At 39.1% G+C, this 19,272-nt stretch overlaps 3 protein-coding genes across 3 annotated transcripts; 1 reads left to right on the forward strand and 2 right to left on the reverse strand.

Annotated features, from left to right (window-relative positions):
• Positions 1-260: 260 nt before the first annotated feature.
• On the reverse strand, positions 261-4,553 carry LOC306785918 (NFU1 iron-sulfur cluster scaffold homolog, mitochondrial; the record flags this gene model as incomplete). Its single annotated transcript, XM_079280492.1, has 8 exons — positions 261-907; positions 1,209-1,383; positions 2,406-2,469; positions 2,558-2,669; positions 2,763-2,829; positions 3,553-3,688; positions 3,824-3,924; positions 4,444-4,553. 8 exons carry the CDS (start codon positions 4,551-4,553, stop codon positions 839-841), a joined length of 834 nt encoding a protein of 277 aa, XP_079136618.1. The 3' UTR covers positions 261-838.
• A 794-nt stretch (positions 4,554-5,347) lies between these two features.
• Positions 5,348-9,195, forward strand: LOC306786218 (transmembrane protein 150A). The gene is made up of 7 exons (XM_079280917.1): positions 5,348-5,518; positions 6,662-6,709; positions 6,795-6,857; positions 6,940-7,007; positions 7,091-7,221; positions 7,855-8,032; positions 8,690-9,195. Exons 1-7 carry the CDS (start codon positions 5,454-5,456, stop codon positions 8,881-8,883), a joined length of 747 nt encoding a protein of 248 aa, XP_079137043.1. The 5' UTR covers positions 5,348-5,453; the 3' UTR covers positions 8,884-9,195.
• A 665-nt stretch (positions 9,196-9,860) lies between these two features.
• On the reverse strand, positions 9,861-18,208 carry eif4e1c (eukaryotic translation initiation factor 4E family member 1c). The gene is made up of 7 exons (XM_079279912.1): positions 18,181-18,208; positions 17,101-17,192; positions 12,149-12,244; positions 11,642-11,705; positions 11,392-11,505; positions 11,157-11,296; positions 9,861-11,032 (listed from the first exon to the last, which is right to left on the reverse strand). Exons 1-7 carry the CDS (start codon positions 18,196-18,198, stop codon positions 10,918-10,920), a joined length of 639 nt encoding a protein of 212 aa, XP_079136038.1. The 5' UTR covers positions 18,199-18,208; the 3' UTR covers positions 9,861-10,917.
• Positions 18,209-19,272: the final 1,064 nt, after the last annotated feature.

Raw genomic sequence — 19,272 nt, forward strand, 5'->3', positions numbered from 1 at the left:
TGTATAGTCGAGATTTAATGTATAGTACTTAGTTTGTATTGTCAAATAAATTGTTTCTGTCCCTATGTGCCCGTGCCTCGAGATCATGAGTAAAAAAAGATAATCGTTAAGTATGAAGTCTCAATTTAGCTTTCTTTCCTGTAACAACGGTATGTGAGTAATTCCTTTTTTCTCTGACCACGTGCGACATGTCAGGAGTCATAACTGGAGGAACAATAACTAATAAATGAAAAAAGGGAATCAACAAATAATTGCTTTCAGAATGTTAACTTTGTTTGAAACAGTGATACAGTAAATCTGAAGAATGGAGAACAAAGCACATGTATATCATACAGGTTTTGTAGGCAGTTACACAGCAAATTCCCACTTGATGAATAATTGAAGCCCAAATAATATTTTATTTAGTGTCTAGATGATGTATTAACAAGCAAAACGTTATGTTTCATAAAGTATATGGCAGCAACAGCTGAAATACCTCATAAAATCTTCATTCTGCATGGCTATAACCAAAAACGTTCACAATATTTCCATCATATGAAAATATTCTTTCAAAATATATATACTTTTAAAGAAATTAAAACATCACAACATTCACAGTCATCACAGCAGAACATTTTGACTGGCAAGAAGAATGACTGTATATTCCTTTGACTACAGGTATATTACTGTATCCCCTTCTCTTGGTAACGTGGCATACAGTATGTACACATTACAGCATGAACTCTTAACAGTATTCACACAAAATAGCAGGTCTCTCGTCTCTTTCTCATGAATGTACAATGGTATTTAGTGGAAATAATGCATGGCTGTGTTTTTACACAGTAGCATATATTTGTCTTCATTTTTGTAATTTGCGTTCCAGCTCTGAGAAAACCTTGGTATTGATTTCATCCACTTCATCTTCCACCTGGGCAAGAAGGACAATGGACAGAATGTTAAATGTGACATAAATGTTCGTAAAGACATATTTTACCAACCTTTTAATCATGCAAGTAAGTAATTGAACATTTACTGTCTAGCTTCTTTGCTCAGTTTTTAATTAAAATAAGATCACAGCACAATTTCCTGCATTTGATCATCTAAATATCAAGACAGAAACTTCTGGAAACAATCCTGTAATGAAACTATCGTGATTCTTGTCTCTCAAAATAAAATCTCTGCTCATCTACAATAACAAATCCTGCTAGAAGACTGATCTGGTTAGTCACCTGTTCCACGTTGTTTACTTCTGGGATATAAAACTGCAACATGTTCTGAATGCCGCTCTTAAGGGTAACGGTAGAACTGGGACACCCTGTACAGGAACCAACCAGCTTCAGCTGGACTGTGCCTCCCTCGAACCCCTTAAAGATGACATCGCCTCCATCCTCCTGCACTGTCGGTCTTGTGAGTGAAAGAGACCATATGAATTTGTTCAGAACAAAGCAGCCAAAAGGACAAACAGATTAACACTGTTATCTCAGCATGACTGTCATTTACTACACTGTGAAACATCATTGTGAGGAGTACTCAGCAAAGAAATATCAGAAAGGAAACATTTCATCAGGATTGAAATAACGCAATGAGATCCGATTGCTCCGACCACATTCGGAGGTGGTTTGCGACACATATTGCCAAATTATTTTAGCAGTGTGTACATGAACGTGTACTAGGCCACATTGAATGACTGCTTACTCAACTGACGTGTGTGGGTGTGTTACTCGAGAGGGTGATCCATATCAGCTTGTGTAGCTGAGGGTTACGTTGCGCCTATACATTATGAAAAGAAAACATAACAGCTTCACTCCTTCCATTCCAACCTTTCACAATAAAAGCCAGAGACATACAGGCCAAACACTTAATCAAGAGGCAACTCATCAAAATAGATTAATATATCGTGTTATAGCTTCGATCTGTCTGTGTTTTTGTTAACGGACACCTGCCTACCCATTACATTACATTACAGTCATTTAGCAGACGCTTTTATCCAAAGCGACTTACAATACCCTCAGCCCCGGCTCTGCATCTTTGCCAGGTGGCGGTGTCAGCAGTACAGTAGACAACACCCTCATGTTTTTAGTTTCATAAAATGTATCCAAATTCACGAATATGTAGGATATTACTCCTCCTTTCTCCCGAAGGTTAAAAACAACAGCGCATTCGGCCTTTGCAAACCGAAATGAAACATTTCCATTTACACTCCTATTTGGATATAGAGAACAATAAATAAAAATAAGAATAAATAAAGTAAGAGGTATAAATAACTAGAATAAGAATGGAAGTAAACATATGAACTATAAAAGAGAAGTTAGCAGGCTGTTCAGAGTGATTTCTGCTGCAGCTGCACAGTTGATTGGCAGTGGGCACAACTTATTGTCTGAAGCACTCAGTTCTGCTAAATGGACTCCTGGTTATTAGTTTTGTACCTGATTCTAGTGTCCAGAAGCTCCTTTATCATAGACACAACTTCATCATCATCTTCAGAAAAACCTACAAAAAAGAGAGGATATTTACACGGTATACAGTCAAACAGCTGTGTAACTCCAAGATGCCTACTATGGGGACTTTGCATACTCACTGCTTTCATGGTGCACTGCCCCCGTTGTTATCGGGTTGCCACTCTCAAAGAACTTAGTAATGGCCTCCAAAGCATAACGCTTAATGTCTGTCCATTCCACATCCTCATCTGTCTGATAGGAAAACAAAGTTTGCACGTGTTGATTGCCCACAAAGATGTCATAGGAACAGAAGAGACAAGCTGTACGAGGACATTTAATACTTACTTTAGTGACTGTGATGAAGTCAGGGCCATAGAACACACTTCTTACTCCTTCAATTTCAAACAGGTCCCTGAAAGAGACATGTTATCATGTTATTGTTCAACCAACATACAAAGCATACAGATGACAGCATGAAGTCATCCATGCGAGTTCATTTGGTGATAAGGTCTTCCACTTGTGCTGGCTTTTATCGACAGTGTCACTGATGATTGCACAGCTTTTTATGAAGTTGTCGTTTACGTCAAGACAAGACAAAATGTATCAGCCAACAAAAAATATATCTACACAATTCTTTCATGCAGTCAGAAACCCTGGAGCATCACATCCTGTAGTTTGCACATTATGCATTTGTCACATCTACTGTATGTTCTCTTCTACCAAACAACTCCATCACTGTCAAGAAACAACCATGAATAGCTCAATGAAGGTACTATCCATAGTTAAACTATTTTTAAAGAGAATGGAAAAGCCACACACACACATACCTCTTAAGCATATATTTCAACTTATAAACATTTTAGTTTACCAAAACATTCGAGTTATTTTGCTGAAACAATCTTTTATGAATGTGCAGCTTCTTTTTAAATAATATCTGCCTGCCTAGGGAGAATAAGTGTGCCTTTTCCATAAGTTTTTTGTTTTCTACACTATGCTTTCTTAACATGAGACACACACATTCATTCTGGTCCTGGTGCTACAGTCCAAAACTGTGATTTCTCTCTTTTAAAATGTCTATTTTATCAAATCAGAAACAGTACAATGTCAAAGTACAACCGTAAGCTTGGCCCACAACCTGGCTAAAGATGAACATCCAGCTGAGGTTGAAGTGGGAAAGTCAAGCGTCCCACTTCCTAGGACAGGTTTACCGGGGAGAAACTTCAAGCTTCTGGGGTTCGGAGTGTCTTGAGTCTGGATGGACAGCTGTCTTACTGAAAGATAGTATAAAAACAATTCCTTTGTTAAGTTTTGTATGTTTTTTCCCCTCCTTGTCTTCATTGAGCAATATGTTAGCAAAAAGATGAGTGAGTGGGTTGTATTTAGGTGTCCACACAATGGTTCCTCACTTGAGAAGTGAGAGGTTCCTGTCGCGGGCTGAGGCTGAGCTGTGCCGAAGATCTGGATCGAGCACTGTGATTGGTATGAGCTTCTGGTCGTCACTGAACACCTTGACACGTGAAAGGACATGTGTCTGTTAGTCAACATAATACTTAAACTAATTCAGTGTCTTGAAGAAGGATTGAATAGTTAGGTGGCAGTGATGGTTGAAAGCCACGTCAGTTTCTTTCGCGGTTATCTTTTGATGTAACGTTACAAGTCTACAAACTGGTGACTGGTGACATTCAAGTTTACAGTCCAAGCTAGCTAACGTTAGCAGCTAACTTATATGCTTGTGATCTGGAAAGACATAAAGACACGTGTGAAATCAAACACGACAAAAACTGAACATAACCAGACCAGCTGTGCCGATATCTCCACCTTTAACGTCAAATGATATAGATTACAGTGACAACCCGTTAACATAACCTATGTCGCAGTTTGCTACTTATCCTTAGCTTAGCTAGCTAAAAGTATTATCTCAACCACACGTCGCATGGCGTTTATATGTAATACAATCATTGCAACGTATCATATCAACAGTACAAAGTGTGTACGAACGATATGTCACAGCGGTTAAGGTTCAAACCTAAAGTTAGGCGTATTTCTTGTCCGTAACAACTGCCGAAGTGCCCATTGCATGTGCGCCGCCATTTTGTTTGTTTTGAAGATGAGGACCTCCTGTGGCGGAAAGCACATAATGCTGATCAGCGCTTTTATTTAGATATCTGTTTCTGATATTGAGCTTTCTTCAGTTAATGTCGTCAATTATACAAATTAAAATAATTTATTGGTATCAAGAGACAAACATAAGTCGAAGAAATAATACATTTTCTTAATTGTATTGTCTTTGCTCATATATTTATACTTACAGAAAAAAAATAAAAGCACGAGCCACGACAGCAGTGGTGGAAGACGTTATATATTATTTCTAGATTCTCATTATATGTATGTATATATATATAGAATGCACCTTTTGATATATATATATATATATATATATATATATATATATATATATATATATATATATATATATATATTATATCAAAAATATAGTGGAGTAGAAATAAAAATAGCATAAAATAGTAATAGTCACATATATGACTGTATATACAACTGTACTTACTGGAGTAAATGTACCTAATTACTTTCCAGCACTGGATGACAGGACAACAAAGCATTTCACATATTCAAGGCATTCCTTACACAACAAAGTAATCTGGTAGTGCGTACCAGTGGCTGACTTAATATGGAGCAATTGTTTTGAATGAAACAAACAATGTGACAGCATCAAGAAGGCCAATCCCATGTTTCCCAACATTTGTTCTGACAGGGCAAGGTGGTGCTCCAAAGGAGTGGCAGAGAAAGAGAGACTCCCATAAAAGCAAGACTGTGCTCTGAATGGTGGAAGAGCAGTGCAACTGTGTGCTTGAAGAACCTGAACGGCTGGGTTTAGTCTTTATTTTTGGTTTCAGTAGGTATGAGTCTGACTCCACGAGCAACCCCTCAAGAGGTCTACCACTGAGTGTTTTGAAGACACCTCGATTTAAGGAAACACTTTTGTAATTTGTTACTTGCCTTCTTCCCCACCAAGACATGGTGCTCTGGATTATTTTCCCAATCTCCCTCTCGCTGGTGTCCTTCCTTGGAACATGGACTGTGTAAGTTTACTAGAAATTCACACTTTCTGATTTGTCTTTAAACTGTTGAAACTATTAGAACATATGTTTTTACAAGATCAGCTGTTTTATTCTGCCACTGTCTGTGTGCTGCCAAAGCCAAGTTTAGTCTTCAACCTTGTGAACCGTCTTAAGTAAATGAATCAGTTCATCAGTATTATTCACATTTGAAAGCCTGTACTTTAAAGCTGACCATGAAGCTGTACGTGTAAGGTTTCATGACAATGTGACTCCTGATTAGCACTGTTTAACTACTTCAGGATTATCAAGATTTTGTATTTGAAATGTATATTCCTGGCTAAGGACATTGAGATTCCAGTATTGATAACACTTGGCCTTCCTTAAACAGGAAATGATGAGATGGCAGATGTGTGTTTTCCATGCTTTTATTGTACTATTTTAACTTTACGTAGGTCTTTGCTGTCTTTGAAAAGCGTATCTGTAAAAGTACAGTGAAAGCTCAGCTGGTGTTTTGAAACGGCACTCTTAAAATATGTGATCCGACTTGTTTCTCTGTCGAAAGTCGAGGACACCAGACTTTCAAGATTTGCCAGTCGGCAAACTGACGAATTCCTTCTTAATCTGCAGTATGCACATTTGTACATGTACCTGTATTCATCTTAATAATCATTTAGCTCTGTTAGCTATTAGTGAATACCTATACAGTGAGGTTTTTTCCTCATTCTGCTTTGTAATTCACTTTATTTAGAATCAATTGTTTTACCAATTGCAGGAGCTCGTTATTCAGACTCGAGTCAGATGTTCTTTCTTTTTCAGTGTCAGAGAAACATTTGGGATGGTATATATTGATGAATCAGTGTGAGTTGTATAGTGATGAATGAACACCACAAGTTAGATGCATGGTCAAAATGTCAGTGGTGCAATAAAATCATCGGAGCTTGAGGAGCAGTCAACCTCTGTTCTAACTGCGGCCATTTATTGCCACACAAGATTTTGAAGAGTTTGAAAATATATATTTAACTTCCCAGAAATCCTCATAAATTAATTGATTCAGAAAAACCAGAAAATGTTGCTTTTTTATGTTGAATTACAACACATCAATTAATTCTAACACACCAAGAGCCCGAATATTAAAAGGTCTGTCATTCTGTTTCATATTTTCAGATATGGCATGGCCTTAGCTGACAATCATGTGTGCTCTCTCAGTGACTGGTGAGTTGTCTCATTATTGTTTATAGTTGACCATCATTTTTTTGAATGTGACAGATTCTCCAGAACCTCATTCATGTGTTTTCAGGGGGAATAACCACTACTGCCAAGTGAATCTGACCGCTAGTTGTTGCTATGCTCCCACTATAAGGTGAGAATGCACCTTTTGATTGTCTTTACCAATAGAATCAAATAGGGAGGTGTAATTAATCAAACATAATATGTAATTCCAGCTCAAGTGGAAAAAACGCACCAGAAAATTCACTTTTTACAGCCACGATCAACGCTGGATCCTTTCTGTGTGAGTTGACCTGCTAAACATCGAACACATTATATCCATGATGTGAGCGATATTTGTTCTAACCATTGTGATCTCCTCTTTAGTTCTGCTGTTCTGTATCTTCCACCATGCCCATATTATGGAAAGACACACATGTCACTCCATGCTGAGCAAGTTTGCGCTTGTCTTTGGTGTGGTGGCAGCTTTGGGGGCATTCACAGCTGGAAACTGCAATGTAAGTATTGCACGTCCTGCTGAATGTGTTTGAATAAGTTTAATTGGCAGCTTTAAATTGCTATCAGAGGGCCCTTATAACCTGTGAGAGAAATTCACCTCACAGAACAGTAAGCATACTATCGTAAAATACGAACAATAAAGCTGAATAGCTTCGGTTTGCACCTGTGCTGCAACAGCAAACAAAGGTGGGTAATATTTGTTTTAGGTCACCTGTAATGATTAATTAGAGCGCAAGCACAGGCTTCTACAGCTCTTCTGCAGTTTTTAACACGATTTTCAGTAAACTGTACCATTTTTATTTGACTCATAACAAAAGTGTATCAAAGACCTAATATCAACATTTAATTGACTGATGTTAAGTAGACTATTAAACAGGAGGGAATGGGACCAGTTACCATTCACCACCCAAATGCTGAGCCAATTAAAAATAGCAATTTATCAGGTGACATAGTTGTTTTGTCTCACTCCAACTGCATGGGGTTGTTTTAATCAATAGTACAGACATTCAACACGCACATCTATCAATGTTGATCACTATATATATATATATATATATATATATATATATATATATATATATATATATATATATATATATATATATATATAACTATTCATCTGTCCACCACAGCCAGGTTACCTGGCACTGCCTCACTACCTCGGAGCTGCCCTGAGTTTCCTGTGCATCTGCTTCTACACCGTCCTGCTCACTTCGCTGACCGCAAAGTGTGTGCTGTCCGGATATGAGAAGGTGCTCTACCCGTTCCGAGTCACCTCCACTGTGGTTCAAACCATTGTCACCATCTGCTGTATCCTTTCATACATCTTGAAGCTGAAGTAATTATTTGTATTTTACACAATTCTTCCTGTTGAAGGCAGTTAGGATGAAAGGCGTTCAGTGACTTGTGAACAGACTTCGGCAGTGTAACTCTCCAGCTGTTCTATCGCACTAGTACATTCCCTTTGTGCCCTATTTGGATCCAATCTGCTGCTCTTGTTTACAATGTGGGACAGGCCACAACAATCTATGACAGAAGTAGATAAGAATCAATGGAATTTTAATCTTTCATCACTGTGTTCCTGTAACACTCAGCTTCCTACTTACATCTAGACGTCACAGTGAAACAACATGAGTGCTCCAAACTGGAGCAGGTTAGAGTTTAATGTCAAGTTTAACGGCACCCTGTCATTAGTAGGTGATATATCTCAGAATTTGGCCCCCGGTTTGAAGTGGCTCAAGACAAAATGTAGTGCATTATCTAAACACTAGACCAGGTGTGCAAGAACATTTTGTATTACAGGATAATAACATGCTTCCTTGTACTTTGTATGAAGTATTTAGGCTGTTCCTCAATGCTCCTGAACAGATCTCTCCTTGGTTCAGAAACAATTTATAAACGACAGGTTCTTACAAGTGACTAACCACAACTAACTGTTTCATACATCCTTGACCTGAAACCCTTCAGATACTGTTTTGTTTGCCCAGAATGAGTACTATTACGTTCACTTGTCGGCTGTATTTGAGTGGATGCTCAGCGCCAACCTGGAGCTGTTTGAGCTCAGCTTCGTCGTGGAGTTTTGGTTCTTCTCGTCCTTCATGCTCTCAAATCTGTTGAGCAGACGAGAGGAAGAAAAGCCTTTGATGATGACGATGTCCTGATATGAGGCTGGCCAGGGTCCAGGTGAAGCACGTGAGCTGTGACGATGGACTGAATGAGACATCTGGAAAGACACCTGTGGCTGGAGGACCAATAATTTGTTTCAGTTATTCTGCTGGAATGGATTTAAAGCTATTTATGGATCATGACCACTTTCATGCTCCCCTTTTGCCTAACTTTTCCTTATTCCAAACAGTAGTACTTATTTATTGAAACAAGCTTGTACAGCAAATGATCAAACCATACCAGTTGTATTACGCTTTTGTGAAAGCCATGTCGATGCTCTGCCAACAGAACAACTACCCTGTGTCTTACTCCCCGTTTGTTATTCGTTTCTTTGTTAGGATTCATCAGATTTTAATACAATCAACAATGAAGATTTCATTAGGTACACTAAATATGAGTCATGAAAATCTCACTGTTTGCTTCACATTAAAGTTCTTTAAGCACATGCGTAGAGCTTTGGCACTTTAAATCATGACCACCGTAAACAGAACTTGTTACGCCGTTTCGGTGCACACAAGCGGATATGTTCCCTATGATGTCAAAATATCTGGTTTGGCTGGATGACTGAGTGACAGTCAAACAAAGTAGTGACTTCACAGACGTAACAAAACCACATTTTTAGGTGTGGCACTGCTCCTCAAGCTCCGATCATTTTATTACACTGACATTTTAACCAGCATCTAACTTGTGGTGTTCATCACACTACAACTCACACTGATTCATTAATATATACCATCCCAAGTGTGCGAGTCAGAGAACAAACTAGAGTGAGGATCTCTGAAATCAATTCACCCTTAAAGTAACAAAGGACATGAAAATTGACTTCTTTTCTCAAACGAATAAATACAATATTTCGTCGCAAATTGAGACGGTTGCTGGATGTAGCTAGCGGGCTAAAGTCATATTTTTCCACATTACAGTGCTGCACTTCGGACACTGTGAAACCATAAACATCCACAAAATGAGACAATGTCGATCTGATTTTAATGCAAAGCACTTAACCTTTACTCGAAAGAAGGTAATATACATCCTGGAATTACAGATAATAAAGATACATTATGAGCAAAATCATTTCACAATGAATATCATCTTTCCTTTGCATCAACCAAGAGAGGAGTGCGACATTATCTACAGTTTTTGTTAGGAAGAAAACAGTGAAAAGCACACCTAATTCTGTCAGCATCTTTACTTTATGGTACACTGTAGAAAATGTCATCTATATGCAGAAGTCCACATGATTGACGGTAATAACAAAAAGAAAAAACAATTTGAAAAAAAAACACATTTCATTGTCTCAACGAAGTAAGTCATCTGCAATGCATACATTATAAATAAATGTAAGGGGAAGAAAAAAAAGTTAAAAAAAACTACTAAAAGCAATATTCCACAATTCCAGCATGGCTGAAACAATAAGTGGCCTTAAATCCAAACCCTATACTTTGGAGTGTGACTACAGCTTTTACAAGCCTTTAAGATACTGTAGATTCTTCAAGCTGCTGTGTCTAAAAAGCACAACTCATGCTTAACACTTCTGGATAAATCAAGTTCAAATTTGTTCTGTGAAGGGATAAGTTGCCGACCGTCTTTACCTGCGAGGCGAGAAACAGTTTTTGTAAGGAGTGAGAAGTTCAGCATGAGAAAAACACAAGGCTGTACAGTCAAGAAAGTTTTGTTGTTTTTGCGACTTCAAGCCATTTAGTACTGAAAAAAAAGCGAGGGGAGGTCACTGGTATTAATCACAGAACTCAACTCTAAAAAAGGAAATCATTTGTGTTCTCGAGTTAATGTGTGACATTTAGAGAACAAATACTCCTTTCGGGCCTCCTTCCTATTCATAACCATCATCCCACTGGTTTATCACGTTGGGGGAAGCTCCAACTGTACACACTTTAAACAATTCTCTTTTCAATAAAAAGGAAAAGACAATACAGTAGTTGACAACTCAAAAAAAAAAAAAAGATTATTGTGATGATGCGGTTTGGGAATGGTTTAAATCTACAGCAAGTTGAAATTGGGGTTGGAGGAGTGTTTCAAACGGAATACATGTTCTTGGTGGTGGATCCGCTCTTGCTGGATGTGTCGTCGTGTGACTGGTAGCCGATCAGGGCTTTCAGGGGGATGCTCAGGCGCTCTTTATAATTTTGCCTGTGGAAAGACAAGAAGAAGAGTGCTGTGTGAAGACAATGCAACACCAAGTGTCTCCATCTAGTGATCGGCTACAGTACTTTCCATCACTTGTGCATTACTCCCTACAGACGAGGTGACTTACCCTATCGTCATGATGGCGTCCCTGTTTTGGCATTGGCTCGTCCAGATGGCTATTTTGTCACCTTTTGGTCTGACGTTGACCACAGCTCCACACACGTCTTCACTTGCCTCATCAAACGACTCACCGACTAAACACAAGAGCTGCAAAGTACACGACACGTAACATGAATCATACTGTTGTTTTTTTTCATAAATCCCAACCGTTCAGAAGATAAAGGTTCATCGGGTCGTCTTACCGTCTCCATCCAGTAGCGGTCAAGATCATTGTGTCTCTGTTGCTTATTGAGAGTCATCAGCCATCGACCCCCGAGCTTGTTCCTGTCGTCCTCCCACATCGGCTTGATCCCATCCTGACACACAAAGTCAAAGGTTCAATACTTTAGTGAGCCATCTCTAATGCTCAAACAACTCAACAGTTTTACATGCTGCAAACACCCCACAGGTTGAAAAGGGAAGCTGTATTTTAAAAAAAAAAAAAGGCCTTACCTTAAATAAACAATAATCGCAGCCAAAGCCAAGTTTGCTTGGTTGCTGTATGTGGTTGTATAATCTGTAAGAAACACAGAATAGTGTTAAAAGCATTCCAACATGTTGACTGAAGTGATCTGCCATCATTGAGATTGATGGTACACTGAAGAGTGGATACATTTCTACACAAGCACCTCAAACTAGAAATGCTCATGCACATTTTCTATCTTAGCCAGTATTTTTAAATACTACAGATGCACATACAATGAGTGAGGTGCAGACAACAGAGGGACATGTAAACATAAAGAGTTGATGCACACTCGAGCTGCCTTCATCTGTGCTAGAAATTATTTAATGACGGATAACTTATAAAAATTCAAGAAATCCCTTCATGTATTCATGCTCATCACCATGCAAGGAAGACACCCATTTTCAAAAATACCATTCATATGAAACTCTTCACTTACACACCTATAAGTCACAAAATCATAATCACATTACAGGATTAGTAGAAAAAACACTTACGCCCAAAAGTCTTCCACTGTGTCGAATTTGGAAATGAGACGCAGGTTCTCTGTCCAGCTTTTGCTCTTGTCATTTTTAAAATACCACAGGGCCCATCTGAGAGAGGAAAAGACCAGAATCAAAACACACTCGGTATTTATAGGACTGTGGCAAAATGACTCAAGTACAATGGCAGAAAATCACAATAATTATTCTCATACAGAGGAACAGAGGAAGCCGGCCATCATCAGCACTACAAGTGCAGCCTTTGTTTGTGACGGGTGCCGTTATTCTTTCATCTATTCCCAGGAGGGAAGGGGCTAGCAGGGGAGGGATGAGGGCAAAGAGAAGACACTACCACATGTACGACTACAAAACAGCCATTAACCCCACCCACGTGTCACAAACACAGCACTGGGTTAAGAGGTCGTCTGGGAACCGGAAGGTCTACGGTTCGATCCCCGACTGGGACGTGTCACGTGTCGAAGTGTACCTGAGCAATACAATGAACCCCCGGCTCCCCGGGCGCCTGTCATTGGCAGCCCACTGCTCCCTATATACAGGGATGGGTCAAATGCAGAGAACAATTTCCCCCTTAAAGGGATAAAGATAGTATACATTCTATTCTACTCATGCCATGTAGCAACTCCACTGACACACATTGTTACACAACACAGGTGTATCATTAGTGGAAACAGAGACGAGACAGCACACAGGCGTGTGAACCCAGCAGTTTGTTTACCCGCATGTCGCGGCATGACATGGCAGACAGTAGGTCAAGTCACTGATGGATTTATTAAGGAATCATAATCCCTTCGGCGTGGGTGGCAGATGGTTTTGCCAAACACAAGTGTAGCTATTAGGGGCAGTATGACCTAAATCTCACAGTATTTCTGGGCGCTAAATCCAACCTGCACTGCATTATCAATACAATTTACAGGCAAGCCGAGGAAACATGAAGGAAAACAAATTAGTTGGTTTTAAAGAAAACTAAAACTGAACTAACATGGCATATTTTGAATTTGATGACAAAAGAAGAAAAGTTAAGTTGAATGGTTGCTGTGAGAAATAAAAACACAATGAGTCAGTTGTCCTCGAGGAGGATGAACCGATCGGGTAGCGACAGCCGCTTCTCTCTCGGCTTCTTCTTCTTCTGTGTTTATTAGCAGTTAAAACGACACGTTAGAGGTAGATTACCACCAACAAGTGGACCGAAGTCGCAGTTTATGTTTTATGTTTGTAAAATACAATTGGCTGACAGATTGCTATTGGATTTTGTAATAACTCCTAAATATTGACATCAGTATTTGCCTTAAAATTCTGTATCAGTCAGTCTTTACGTGTCAGAGTAACTGTAGGTCAACCGTTAAAACACCAGAGGATGTTGCCATTTCCTCTAAAAAACAGCCATTTCATCCATTCTCTATCTCTAAAGTAAGGAACAGCCATGTCTGGAAATAAAACCACCGGAGCATCAGCGCCATAGATATTGGTGGTTTGCTGTTGTTAGCCCATTTAATAGAATGCATATTAAAGCAGAATATTTTCCACAGCATACTGCAGGTTTTATGAAACCGAATGTGCTTATCCGACCTTCCTGCAACGGTTGGTTTCCCTTTATTTTAGTACCATATGAAAATGTTGCATGACTTGAAACTTGAAAGCGATCATCATGTCTAGTTGTGTTACAGCTCAGCAATAGAGAAGTGCAGCCGGTTCAAAGCCATCTGTAGATTCAATTTCACAAAAATAAAAGCAGATGTCACATTAATATTGCTGCATTGTCTTAAGTTTCAAGTATCTGCAAGTTGATGCTTATTAAAATGGCCGGTATGACACTGCAGTGATGGTTTGAGTTCACCGAGTTGTTTTTACTTTTAACAAGTAAGGCTACTTTATATTCTTGCTTTGAGGTAAGCAAATGTTTTTACAATCTTTCACCGGATTTATCCATCAAGCTGCAGAGTACAAACAGCAACAAGACAAGACATGTTACAACAACGTGCACTTCGTTGAGTTTATTAGGTACACCTAGCCAAAACTAATAGTCTAATACAACAGTCTTAAAATAAATCCTACCTTCATGATGGTTACAATGTTTTGGTTGAAAATGTTATGAGAGATGTTGAGTCACCTTTATCATCAGTCGGAGGCTGTAGTTTGTGAAGCTGTTGGATTGTATTTCTATCATTTTGTCTAGACCAGGGGTTCTTAACCTTTTTGACCTCGGGGCCCAACTTTTCATGTACAAAGTGTCCCGGGGCCCGTTCAAATATTAACACTACGAGTTTAACTAATTGATCTCACTCTTGGTTTGATTTGTATTCAATAACTATATTGTTACCTGTTCAACTCCACCCCTATTTTGGAGCAAAACTGCCTAAAATGACACCCAAATTAAAATGGCTGTAGCTTCTGAACCACTGACTATATGCATCAAAAGTGTCAGAAAACCTGCAGGTCATACAGAAAGAGAGCAGTGGGCCTTTGGAGTCAGTCAAAATTTAAGATTTTTGTCCGCATAAAATAAAAAAGTATCTTTCAGTATAAATAACTGCCGGTGGCTGTATCTGTACAGGTAAAGGACAGTATAGGGCTGTAACTACACTATCAGTGAACAACTGCCTCACATTTGAAGAAGATTAGACAAAGTATGACCATTCTACAGTGTTTCTTCATGAAGAGATCCAGGCGGAGCTCTAAAAGGATATTTGGAGACCCAAATGGACACATGGTACTATACATGTGTTTGCTCTGTTACTACAGGAGACATGGTCAGCATTGGAAAAGAGTTGCTCAGTCTACTCGATGAGCTTTAGGTCACCCTCCACATAGTCCAAGGAGGAGCGCGTGACGTCACAGAAAGGGGTTATGGCTTTAATGGCATCGCCCAAGGCAGCCGGCGTTTGCGGCGGGAAGGGTGGGTCAGAAAAACATTAATTTAGGGCAGATTAATCAATTTATAGGGATTTCTGTTACTTACCAACAGATTCTATGTACTTTTTGCTACAAGATACAGTGAAATCGATTTTCTGAAAGTGATGATAGACGCATGATTTTGCTAACTGAAAGCTCAAAACTGAAAGTCAACAAACTTCTCGTGTACTTAGAAATTTCGTTGACCCACCTGCATGGAGCTGCGATCGTCTGCTTCAATCGTGACTACTCGGCTGTTCCAAATAAGGTTCGGTAACAACCGTAAATGGTTTTGCGCACCCGCTCAAGTCGCGTCATTGCCGGAAACTCCGTGCCGTGCAGCGAGGCGGCGGTGGAACCCCCGTTACTCGCCTTCTCGGGCTAGTTCGTCACAATGTATGCGAGCAATGAATACAGATGTTTTGATATTATTAATCTACATTTTATAACCTTTCCATAGATACAAACCGTTTTGTTCTAGCCCGAAAAATAAATTCACAGCAGCAGAGTTACCGCGCCAGGATAGTGTGTACGCTGATATTCTACACGGATCCACTCTGGATCTGATGTCCCTATCAATACAGGTAAGACAACTAGCTCCGTCCGTAGCGCTCCTAGCGGTGAACAATATATATATATATATATATATATATATATATATAACAGAAGTTGTTTCGGCTGTGCACTGGTATGACTGTATATGAAAAATTCATATCGTATGGGAAATTGAAACCGCCCAGCCCTAGCTCTTTGGATAGTAGAGGTTGCCGACCCATGGTCCAGACCATCAATCAGGGTAGGCAACCTAACAGTAGCATCTCTGTACAATGCAGCACTGTATTAGAAAGCATTAGTTTTAGATGGGTGTACTTGAAACTGAGCATATACTTTTAAGTAATATTTCACAACACACCAGTCTTACAAAAATTCTAATCAATTCAACAAGCCTGTGCTTCCTCATCGTGAAGACCCGTTGTGAGGAAAGATAAGAAGCAACGACACCCAGCCTTCTTACCGAGACGTCCACCATTAAGCATGTTACAGTGAAAGCATCCGAATACAATTATCCCACCACAGTATGTTTAAATCAAATCTGTGCGCCTAAAACCAGAGCGGCTAAAGCGGCAGATGTGAACAACTTTCACCTCCGAAGCTGAACAAGCAGAATGGCCTAGAAGTGACTTACTCAGACAACTATTCAGCATTTCCTAACCCGACTGTACAATGCTCCTGAATAGGTCGTCACCACCACAGAACTATGACAACATTTCTAAAAGTACAATAGTGAACAACAATTACAACACCAACATGCAGAGTAGGAAGCAGAATCCTTCATCCTCTGCTTTTCATTTGAACCTCAAAACAGTTCATAGAATTGAACTGTAAATGACTTACTATCATAATGTTCTTGTCTTTGCCATGGCATCGTCAACATAACAAAAATATCCACCAGATGTCACAACATTCATTTTAATTAGGCTTAATATGGTGCTCCAAATCATTTTACTGAAAATGTATAGTTTAAAAACCTATAAATACAAAACATAAGTTACGAGGCATTTAACAGTCAACACACATCCTCAAGAGTCACTATGGAGAAGCAATGTGAATCATTTCCATCATAAAATCCAGCAGTACCCAAACATTGTGAGGAGTAAGTCTAACCACTTTAAGTTGTAATAACATTCAAACTCAGTAAATACCCATCCCCCAAAACAACAAGACTTAATGTGCTCTTCAGACTACTAACCTTATGCTCAACAGAGAAAGTAAACAGTACTAACTATTCAGTTTCACTGACTTTGACTTGCTACAGGGTATACATGGCCTTCTTTTAGACTGAAGAGCCCTCCTCCATGTTGTGTTACATTATTAGTTTCCTTCTAGAAATTAGCACCAGTCCCATCATTTATTTAAACATGTTATCGAGCAGATAGGTTACAGTATTTGTTGCAAATTTCCATTAAATCTCCATTGATGTGAAAGCTGCTGTCTGTGCGAGCACATGCACCTTGCGGTTGCAATATCCCATCAAACAGCAGCTGGTTTATTCTCACTTGTTTTGCAAGGGGTGCTTGATATACTGCTCAGGATCCACAACGACGACTGGGCTGTCAGTTTGTGGTTGTTCTTCAGGTTCAGGTGCTTTCTGCGGAGAGAAACACAAACAGCATATACTTTATTTCCATACAAAAAAATATATTAATTAAAAATCTCTCATCCCTGTATGTCTACCGATCACCACCATGAAAGCGCAGAGTTTGTACAGGTTATATGCAAAGCTGAGATGTATTTATATTTTACCTGTGATAGGAGGCTGGATGTGGCCTTGCAGTTACAGTTATGTCACAATGCAGCTTAAATATTGTCTTCTTCTGATCTAGAAGTAATTATTACATTAAATTACAGTTTTGTGAACCTGTATACCTGGTCCAGCTGAATTAATAACTTGTCATTTGCAAGAACCTTCATTATTTGAGGTGTTAATTGAAACAAATGTCATTTTATACTATTTTAGTGTATAAACTATTCGTAAAACCATCCACCTGGTAGGCCATCACATCCACGTTACAGTTATAGGGTTTTCCTCAGAGACCATAGCGCTATCACACACACACTATTAATTAAGAAGCATTCATATACACACACATCCGGTACTTTCAGTTAGGCAAGTTAACATCGCTAGCATTAGTTTTAGCAGACGTGCTAAGCTAGCTACAAGCTAGATACACACGTGTCAAGAGTATCAGACATTTAATGAATAATCGCGTGGTATGAGTATTTAAAGGTGCTGATGGTTGAATATAATCACCAAGACATTGACCCCAATATCGAAGAAGATTAAAACAAATCATCGATTGAAGTTTGAATGAACGACGTCCAGTCAGTCCCTCCCTGATAACAAAGTCAGGCACTGCCTTTCACATCCCATGCTAACAGCTAACCGCTAACGTGAACTGGGATCCACGGGAACTGACACATCTGTGAGCAGAAACACAACAATTCCCCCAATTTAATAGGTGGCGTTTTGAGGAAGCAAACTTTTATAAGAAAGTCGTTGGAATCGGTGAAGGTGTGGCTAGTCCTCTCATGCACATTAGTCGGTTTTTTTTCATCTATCTCTTTGCCTCTCTTACCGGCTCGGATGTCGCCATCTTGACTGTAGAAATGTTCTGCCCTTTCAGCGCTTCTGCGTCACACTCCAGCCACTCACTCAACTACGGAAGCCGCCGAAGTACAGTTTACCCGCGAAATGAAATGACACATCACACTCAATAAATATATTTTAAATCTAGATTGATGTAGAATGAACAAATAATGTAGAATTAAAACATGAAAGTAGGCCCAGAATCACAGGGTCGAACACAATATTCGCTGACATGGGATTCTTGTTGGCTCTTACAAATCCACCATCTGTACATAACTATATGAGAGGCACAAGACGTGTACAAGGGTCCCATATTACTGTTTGTATATGAGCAGCCTTACTGCACCCATTAATGAAAGTGACTGGAACAAGGTGCGGGGGCTTGATCTGGTTTCCAATGTCACAATCAATGCATCAGTTCCGGGAAAAGGAACCTCGTGTTTTATTTGTGTAAGATTGTCATGGCGAATGAAAGCCAACAGCTCATCCTGGTGTAATGTCAAATCAAGGCTGGTATGACAGCACATGTGATTAAAATGTACATGTGATCCCTGATTTTCCTGTTTTGTTCCTCATCATTAACCTTTCAAGGAATTTACTATAAAGAGTAAAGTGATAACTCTCTTAGATTCTTCAGATTGTGTCCATGGTGTCATCATTCAAAGCGTAGCTAAATCTAATTTCAGTATTCGAGGCCTACACTGCCCAGAACTGTGTGTGAAGACAACCACTGTGTCACTCCCTCCCTATTCATAATAGCTTACTTTGTAATGTAATTATAATTATTATATATTATATAATTGTTATCATCATTATGTTCATTATTTTGTGCCATCATTAACAGGAAACTATACTGTGCGTGTATTTTACAGTGACAATCTAGACACTCAACTCACTTCTTTGTCAATGTAATTATAAAATCGGAAGTTGCAGTACTTTACTTGAGCTTTTCCATTTGCTGCTACTTAATATGTATACCTATAGTATATCATGTATACTATGTAATTTAGCAGCTATTATTGCAATTATACTCAACTACATATATTTGATCATTATACTTACCAATTACTTCACAGATTCT

Source organism: Melanostigma gelatinosum (assembly GCF_949748355.1).
Source record: "Melanostigma gelatinosum genome assembly, chromosome: 12".
Taxonomy (NCBI): Eukaryota; Metazoa; Chordata; class Actinopteri; order Perciformes; family Zoarcidae; genus Melanostigma; species Melanostigma gelatinosum.

Excerpts from the sequence above, each read along its gene's own strand:
- LOC306786218 (XM_079280917.1), top strand. The coding sequence starts at position 5,454 with ATGGTGCTCTGGATTATTTTCCCAATCTCCCTCTCGCTGGTGTCCTTC. Across the intron at positions 5,519-6,661 it reads TTCCTTGGAACATGGACTGT|ATATGGCATGGCCTTAGCTG; the intron begins GTAAGTTTACTA and ends TCATATTTTCAG. Across the intron at positions 6,710-6,794 it reads GTGTGCTCTCTCAGTGACTG|GGGGAATAACCACTACTGCC; the intron begins GTGAGTTGTCTC and ends ATGTGTTTTCAG.
- eif4e1c (XM_079279912.1), bottom strand. Across the intron at positions 11,706-12,148 it reads ACAGTGGAAGACTTTTGGGC|ATTATACAACCACATACAGC; the intron begins GTAAGTGTTTTT and ends TGTTTCTTACAG. Across the intron at positions 11,506-11,641 it reads GCGATTATTGTTTATTTAAG|GATGGGATCAAGCCGATGTG; the intron begins GTAAGGCCTTTT and ends TTTGTGTGTCAG.